The sequence below is a fragment of the Gadus morhua genome, chromosome 20 (genome assembly GCF_902167405.1).
Source record: "Gadus morhua chromosome 20, gadMor3.0, whole genome shotgun sequence".
Taxonomy (NCBI): Eukaryota; Metazoa; Chordata; class Actinopteri; order Gadiformes; family Gadidae; genus Gadus; species Gadus morhua.
In genome coordinates, this window is record NC_044067.1 from 17,180,840 (window position 1) to 17,189,505 (window position 8,666).

At 48.5% G+C, this 8,666-nt stretch overlaps 1 protein-coding gene across 2 annotated transcripts in view; it reads right to left on the reverse strand.

Annotated features, from left to right (window-relative positions):
* Positions 1-304: 304 nt before the first annotated feature.
* The window catches only part of tbx15 (T-box transcription factor 15), a 21,882-nt gene continuing 13,520 nt past the window's right edge, over positions 305-8,666 (reverse strand). For both annotated transcript variants that reach the window (XM_030344225.1, XM_030344224.1), the window contains exons 5-8: positions 7,726-7,893; positions 7,288-7,352; positions 5,259-5,356; positions 305-2,417 (exon numbers count right to left, since the gene is read on the reverse strand). In XM_030344225.1, coding sequence (XP_030200085.1) covers positions 1,588-2,417; positions 5,259-5,356; positions 7,288-7,352; positions 7,726-7,893 — 1,161 coding nt within the window. In that variant the 3' untranslated portion in view covers positions 305-1,587. The remainder of the gene's footprint in view (positions 2,418-5,258; positions 5,357-7,287; positions 7,353-7,725; positions 7,894-8,666) is intronic.

The following is an 8,666-nucleotide window of genomic DNA, read 5'->3' on the forward strand; positions in this document are numbered from 1 at the left end:
ATTTTTGTCAGATTTTCAACAAATACAGCAAAGAAAATCTTATCAATTGCTAGCTTTAACCCCTTTATTTGTGTGTGTGTGTGTGTGTGTGTGTGTGTGTGTGTGTGTGTGTGTGTGTGTGTGTGTGTGTGTGTGCGTGTCTGAGAGAAATAATGCGTTTATCGTCCTTGTAATTATTTGCTTGAATAAGTTGTTTATTATTCTTGTGTGTAATTATTTCTTTTGTGGCAGGTAAACTTCTTTTAGTTGTGCTTTTTACTGGTCTTATTTCTGTTAAAGTAAAAAAACGAAAATGAAAACCAAGTTAAAGATTTAAAACGTTTATTGAGTGTTTGTGCTTGGCACTTGTATTTACACTTTCAAAAGGCTTCCAAAAAGAACACTTATTACATTTTTTCCACACTTTTTTTGTTTTATAATAGGCTTGAAAAACAGTTTCTGCTTGCCAACTTAAATACAGTTATCTACAACACACCAAAACATATTTAATTACTCTGTTCATTCCTTCCTCAGAATGTTTCAATGTTCAATGTTAAAATGTTAAAGCTTATGTTTTTTTTTCACTTACATTCTCCATCTGATATATGCATTAAAAAGGTAATCCACTCAGAAATACTGACGCCGGTACAGAAAAAAGGAAAGGCACTGACGGGGATGGGGAACTTGTCACTCCTGGGTAGACTTCCTGGGTACGACGGTACTGAGACAGCCCTGCTAAGTGCTCACATACTGGGCAACCAACACGAAATAGCCCCTGGGCCTCACGAGAGACCCAGAGAGACCCAGAGTGGCACCTTGGCCCCATGTGCCCTTGCAGGTCCTGGGATGGTTCTTCAATCAACCCTGTTCGGTACGTCCACCCTAATCCCGGCTGCTCTCTGCTCATTGCAAAGAGGCCGGTAACCACCCCAGTTGTCATCTGTCCCAGTTGTTGGTCGAGCAAGTAGCGAGTAGGTCCAGTTGTCCTTTTCCTTCCAATAAAACCTCAAAGCCACAACACACGGTCCAAGCGTCCGGGGCCCTCCATCATATCCAATGCCATGGGGCCACAAGTGTTGTCAAGCGTTGAAAATAAAATAAACTGACCACAGCAACATCTCTTTGGTAAGGCGACCATGAGTGGGTAGCATTTAACTTGACTGGCTGAAATCCTGACCAGGTCTGAGACCAGACTGGTTTGAGCACCCGACGGTGGACTGAATCCTAGTATTGCACCATATAGCACATGAACGGGTGACCCCCCGCTGTGATCCTCTCTGGACCAGGAGACAAGAAGGAGACCGGATCCTGGAGTCGTCCATTAAATAATCAGAGGTCCTTTCTCCTTCAACTCTTAAGGCACGAAGTGCATCATAAAAAAACAAACATGAGACAATCCTTTTTTAAAAGGGCATTGTTTCGTGCCTCAACAAACAAGCAAAACGAACAAACAGAACGCCGGACTCCACCGTCTCTCACAGCCGCGAGTCAGTGACAACATGCTCACTTTTCAACTAAAACACGGAAATCTTCAAAAATACACGAAGACCGCGGTTTGCGTGAGACCGGGAGAACCGGGCGGACCCAGGTTAGCGACGTCCCTGGTCTCTACACCATGTGCATGGACATCTGGGAGGAGGAGGAGGGGCCGTACTGCCGGCCGTCGCAGCTGGCGCCGCCCTGCTGGCCGGAGGAGAGGTTGCTGCCGGCGATCATGTGCATGGCGTCCATGCCGCCGTTGGGCAGGTACTGCCGTTCGGCGAATGCCCCGCCGGGGGAGGAGGAGCAGAGCAGGCCTCCCTGGGGCTTCTCAGGGCTGGGCGCCAGGCGGGGCGTGGCGGGGAAGTTGTATCCGTAGAGGTTGTAGGGGTTGTGCAGCGAGAAAGCGTTGTACGAGCCCTGCTGCACGTGGTGATGGCCGCCGCCGAACATGTGGGAGGAGGAAGGGGAGGAGCCCGCCGACGGGGAGACCGAAGAGGAGGAGGCGGAGCCCGGGCCCGTCTGCATCATGTACTGGAGCTGGGAGGAAGGGAAGGAGCCCAGCTGGCCGCCGTAGCCTTCCATCTTGGCTCCGCCACCGCCACCGCCTCCGCCGCTGTGCGGGTGGCCCCCGGCCATCAGAGAGGAAGTCCTCTGGGGCAGGAAGGAGTCGGAGGGCTGGGCGGAGTTCACGGCGCCCCCGCCCGGCTGCAGGCGGCCGTAGGAGGAGTCGGACAGCCCCCCGTAGCCCTGAAGGGAACCCATGGAGCTGCGGGCGCAGGCCGGGTACTCGCTGAGCCCCAGGTTGCAGAGCTGGCTCTCCCTGCAGCCCACGTTGAAGCTGTTGGGCGCCAGGTGGAAGGTGGGCGGCGAGCAGGAGGGGGAGAGCAGGTGGGCCGCCCCGGATGGGGAGGGGGTCCCGTTGCTGGAGGTGGTGGGGGAGGTCCCGGTGCTGCCCCCTGGGCCGACACAAACACAACAGAGATGCTTTAGTCATCCAGCGCCACACACTTTTATCATGAGAGCCTTACAGTGAATTCAGACTTGTGTCATTAAGGAACAGGTTGGGGTTAGGGCCTATTGCTCAAGACTGGGGGGACATTGGGGACTGAACCAGAACCAGCTGGGAGCCTAACACCCGAGACCTTCTCGTAACTTCACACAACACAACCCTTCTGGGAGAAGATGGATCGTCCATGCATATATATTCTCGACACGGTTTAATAGATAGATAACAACACAGCAGACTTTGGTACTGGGAGATCTGACGCAACGCACATCATAAAAAATCTCATATCTGGAGATAAATGTGGAAGAGGGTTGACCATGCTGCAAAAGAACCCCCCCGAATCCCCCCCCCCCCCCAAAACACACACACACACACACACCCGCACACACACACACAAACCCCCACACACAGACCCACACACATACACACACACATGCACACCCACCCACCCACCCACCCACACACACACACACACACAAACGCGGCACGTGTCCAGAGTATGGCTGTGTGTAGTGAGTCTGGGGGGCTACAGGAGGAAGGGGATGCCAGAGTTCGTTTGATCCGCTGGGCCAGACGCTCTGCAGCGAGGGCGGCTGAAGGATATCAATCACATGTTACAGCATTAATGAGAGTTTGGCCGCGGTTCATCTCGCTGGAGAGGAGGTTCAGCTGAGAGCGGCAGGATAAGTGGAGGGGGACAGGGGGACGGGGTAGGGGGATGGGGGGGGGGGGCATAACTAAATAAGCCAGGTTCTGCTCGGTCTGATTTGAAGGCATATGATTTTGATAATAATGGGCGCTGCTCTGTTCTGGAGGGAGGGAGAGAGTGAGAGAATGACAGAGAGACAATGGGGGGATAGCAAAAGAGAGGGAGGGGATGAATAAGAGAGAGAGAGAGAGAGAGAGAGAGAGAGAGAGAGAGAGAGAGAGAGAGATTGAACGACTCCTAGAGAGATAAATGAAAAGAGGAGGAAATCTGGATGACATTGCAAAAGAAGAAAGGCAGAATTAAAAAAGTGAGAAATAGATAACAATAGAGAGACAGTGCAATACAGATAGAGAGACAGATAGAGAGACAGAGTCATAGAGAGAACGGTAGAGAGAGAAAGACAGAGAGAAAGAGGGGGTTATAGGGTGATGTCATGTTTTCCTCTGGTCTGGTTTCGGAGGCCAGAGGCCCTACAGCAGGGCCAAGGGGAATCAGTTGATTATGCACACACACACACACACACACACACACACACACACACACACACACACACACACACACACACACACACACACACACACACACACACACACACACACACACACACACACACACACACCCCCCCCCCCCCCCCCACACACACATACAGTGTGACACAGTCACGTGGGGACATTTAGATGTCCTCACAACACGTTTCTCCAGGGTTCATGCCTGGTGTGAGGACCTAAATTAACATGCAGCGGCTTCAGTAACCACGACCAGATGTCCGTCATGTTCGGACTGTAGGCCCAACGCCACGGACATCGCATCGACCTTCAGGGCATCACATTGCCTGAGGGCCACGTCCAAGGGATCATGAGGCCCCCATCGCGATAGAGACCGTCCAAAGTGTGCTTGACCGGCGGTGACGACCCGCGGCGAGCCCTTTAATGATTATATTTGTCCCGTGAAGAGGGAAAAGTTCAGCAGACGAAGGTCTCCGCGCTGCCAGAGAGAGGCGTATGGCCAAGCTCAGCTGAAGGCCGCCGGGCGCCCAAACGCTATACACAGGGACATGTACACAGGAAAGTATGCAGTAACTCTCCAGGTCACACCGGGACATTGCGAGCACCAAGGTCAACGCCCCCGGTAACCCAGGAGATCAGTCGATACACACCAGGTTCCTATGAGGGCTAACGAGAAAATCATGCGACTTGACTCGGCGTGATTGACATCAAACGGTCGGCACAAGACGTCTGCGTTCAGAAGACTCAGAGCACACACTCCAAAGATCTGGAGAACAATTCCCTGAAAAATCTTCAAGGGTCATAACAGAACTCAGTCGTGCCAGTGCTCTCCATGGGCTGTGCTGATGTCCTGACACCCATTCCTTACATACCAGCACCCAACCACACACGCTTTTCCCCGCTTGGGTCTGAGTTCAATTTTTGGGTCCAGTATGGTACATAATTAGTACATTCATTGCAGACACAAAGGCTCTTGAAATGTACCAAACACTTTTTATATGTACATTAATTTCAGAACCAAAACTAAAGAGAAGCAATAAAATGTTTTTCATGGACTTTTGAAACAATGGGGAGTGAGAGTTGAAAGGGAGCAGTTTTAATAAGGGGAATGTCGAGCGATGCATGGTGCTCTCTGAGATCACAAACTGCTCCCAAAAAACCTGCAGATGTTTTCTGACTTTGGTTTGCATATGGCCAGATGTCACCATTGAAAAAGGGTTAATAATGACCCTATAATAAATAACGATCCACTATGATCAATGTTTCACTTGTCAACGTTTGAACCCACATTGTGGGTGTCAAACTATAACCTCCATATGCATTGGTCCCCTCTCCCCTTCATATGAACTGGGTTTGAACCAATGAATGATGAGGAATATTTAAATATTACAATCATATTTATATTATCCATGAATAAAAAATCAATCAACTAATTGCTTGAATTTGACCGAATTACTGATTGATCGACAGGCTGATTGATTAACTGACCAACCTTCAAAAGAACAGAGATTCGTAGATTGTGGAGCTGAATTAAGTATTATGTGTGAAGACTTAGGCCCTGTAGTGGTTTACACACCTTGCTGTTTCTGCATGTTTGTGAAGTCCTCAAACGTTAGAGTCCTCACTGGTGGTCTCCAGAACGCATAGGTCTCCATGATGGCCTCCAAACCAGTCCTTGGGGGAGAGGGAGAGAGAGAGAGAGAGAGAGAGAGAGAGAGAGAGAGAGAGAGAGAGAGAGAGAGAGAGAGAGAGAGAGAGAGAGAGAGAGAGAGACAGAGAGAGAGACAGAGAGAGAGACAGAGAGAGAGAGAGAGAGAGAGAGAGAGAGAGAGAGAGAGAGAGAGAGAGAGAGAGAGAGAGGTGAATGAAACCATTAAAACAATACAACAACATACACATCTAAATAAAACTGTTCAGAGTAGTGGCGAGAGAGTGTAACAGAATGGGAGATTAAGTGTTGAAGAGACAGTGTTCCTGGTTAGAGAGAGAAACAATTAGAACGAGGTATCTGTCGTAAATAAGAGAGAGAGCGACAAAGAGAGAGAGTGAGAATTATAACAGACTGAAAATGAGGAGCCGGGGATAAATACTGTATACGTACAGACAGAAAACGAGAGAGAGTGAGCAGAGATAGAGCGAGTTCAACAGAAACAAGGTTTTGCTGGTAGGAAACCGGAGCCATTAAAAGGAGCAGGTTTTTACTGGGCTCGTAAATCGCTGGGACGTTTCATCTCAGACCTGTACACGGCTCGGCTTCCCGGCTGATTTACTTCCCCGCGCGCCACTGGGACATGTCCGGGTTAGCCGGCCCCGCTCCTCCTGTTATTCCAGGGCCCCTAACTCCCGCTCCACGCCAGCTCGTTAGCGCACGATGCTAATCACCGCGGCGCTGCGCCATCACTGCCTTCATTCATGCGACCGCATCACAGCGGCCATGTTCCAAACCCAACACATGAGCGGCGGTCCCGCCCGGGCCCATAAAGACAAGAATTTTAACCGAGCTGAGATACGGTCGTAACTTTAAGCGTGGAATAATTCTATATTGAGTGAAAGTCGAAAGAAAAACTAGCTTAATTTGGGGAATTAGCTACGTTGCCGTTGCCCTTTTAATTATTTTTTATTTTCATTTAATGTGGAATTATTTTGCCGCCATAAATAATGTCATGATATTTGCATGGTAAGCACGCCTACTAGGGTAAGCGTCCCACAGAATACAATTGATTTTCAGTTCACCAACTTGCAATTTTAAACACAATCTTGTCTTTTCCGCCACAATTTGATCTTTGTCACAACACATTCCCCAAAACAATTTGCTGCAGAACAGCAAGTTAACTAGCCAAAATAGATTATTGATTTTCCCGTGTGCAAACGCTGAATCGAAATGTGCTGCAGAATTTGTATCTGCGCTAAATAAACAAGACACCAAACACATGAGGATGAATGACATTTTCTCTCGCTTCGCTTAACATCTCACTCCGGCCTTATCTTCACATCTGAAGTTTCGGCAATGAAATTCTAATGTCGGTTCATAAATCAAGCAGTCTATTGTTTGAAAAAGAAAAAAAGATATTTGAAATATCTTTGGTGGTAACGCGGACCAGATGAGGGGGCTGCTTTTGATGTGTGGCGCAGCTCCCCCCCCCACCCCTAACACATACACACACACACACACACACACCCACACACATTCAGCCACGCACACCCACACACACATACACACACACAATCCTCCTCTGCTGGCTTTCCGCTTCCTCTTTATGTATAAAAAATCGGAGAGCGAAAAAGACAGAGAGAGACACTGGGGGCTTCAGACAGAGAGAGAGAAAGAGAGTGAAATGGATAAATAATTAATTAATTATTTCACTATTCTTTTATCAGTTTATTGTTTTAAAATTAGCAGTACAGGAAGAAGAGGCCAGCACATTGAGTCAGGTCACAATCAGGTAGCGGTCGGGCAAGAGGGGCTATAGGTCACGTGGGTGGGTTTAGGGGTCAAGGAGGTGGGGTTAGGGGTCACATGGATGGCGTTAGGGGTCAGGTGAGTGGGGTTAGGGGTCAGGTGGGTGGGATCACGCAGTCAGGTGCTGGTGAGTGTAGTTCCTTACCTGTTTCTTCCAGAATCCCGGAAGCCTTTAGCAAAGGGATTGCGGTCAATCTTTAGCCTGGTGATCTGCCAGCAACAAGACAAATCACCATGACAATGGGAACACAGAAATAAAAGGATGAACGCTTTCTTTATATGATAAACTTCTACATTTATTTTCATATACAGTATAGTAAATGAGAGAATGAGTTGATTATGAGACAGTAGCATCAAACACTTCCCTTCATCAACATAATGAATAGCTATAGTTAAATTAATCAGTCCGACAGACAGTCAGGCAATCAGCCAGAAAGAGCAATTGGTTCTAGTATGCCGTGAGTATGCCTGAAGACAGACAAACAGACAGACACACCCACCTGTGGGTTCAGTTAAGTAATGACGCGTTGAACGGACAGATAGCCAGACAAACAGACAGAAAGAGACGGACAGACGGACCGACCTGTTGGTTCTGGTAGGCCGTGACGGTGGTGAAGACGGTCTCAGGGAAGCTGAAGGACTTGACCCCGTCCCCGCTGGGGACCGGCTTGGTGGGGGACAGGTCGCTGCTGAAGTCTTTCCGGATCACGTGCACACGGGGCTGGTACTTGTGCATGGAGTGCAGGATGATCTGAAAACAAAAAAGATCTTAAATTGTAGATTTTTGTGTTTATTGGCTTATTTTTTATGTGTGTGTGTGTGTGTGTGTGTGTGTGTGTGTGTGTGTGTGTGTGTGTGTGTGTGTGTGTGTGTGTGTGTGGGTGTGTGTGTGTGTTTGTGTGTGTGATGTGTGTGTGTGTGTGTGTGTGTGTGTGTGTGTGTGTGTGTGTGTGTGTGTGTGTGTGTGTGTGTGTGTTGAACAACCAGAAGTAATTGTTAAATTACTTAACCCTATGATTAAATTACATCTGAGAGTTTTGACCCAAATTTAGCCTGTGGTCTGGTCTGTTGTTGATTACATTTAGTGGGAGTTTCCTGCAGCCCAGCATATTGGCTAGCCTTATGTTAGCACTATAAGTAGCCTTCGGTTAGCACTACAGCCAACCTTTGATTAGCTTTATATTAACCATTTAATAGCACTATAGCTAGCCTACATTAAGCATTATAACTAGCCAGTGCTAGCTGAAGGCCATATATTACTGGCTTGGCAAACGTGCACACACACAAACATAGAAGCAAACACGCACACACGCACACACAGACACACACACAACATATCCTTGGTCATCCATAGAGAACTCCAGGAAGGTCTGGGTTGGTTCCCAGTACCGCTTGAGTCTGAGCCAATCAAACACAAGTATCACGGGGTCTGAGCCAATCAGGGGCCAGCAACACACTGAGCTCACAGCGAACCTCAGCCGCAATCGCTCAGGGTCGTCACCACACTGTTCAACAAACTCTAAA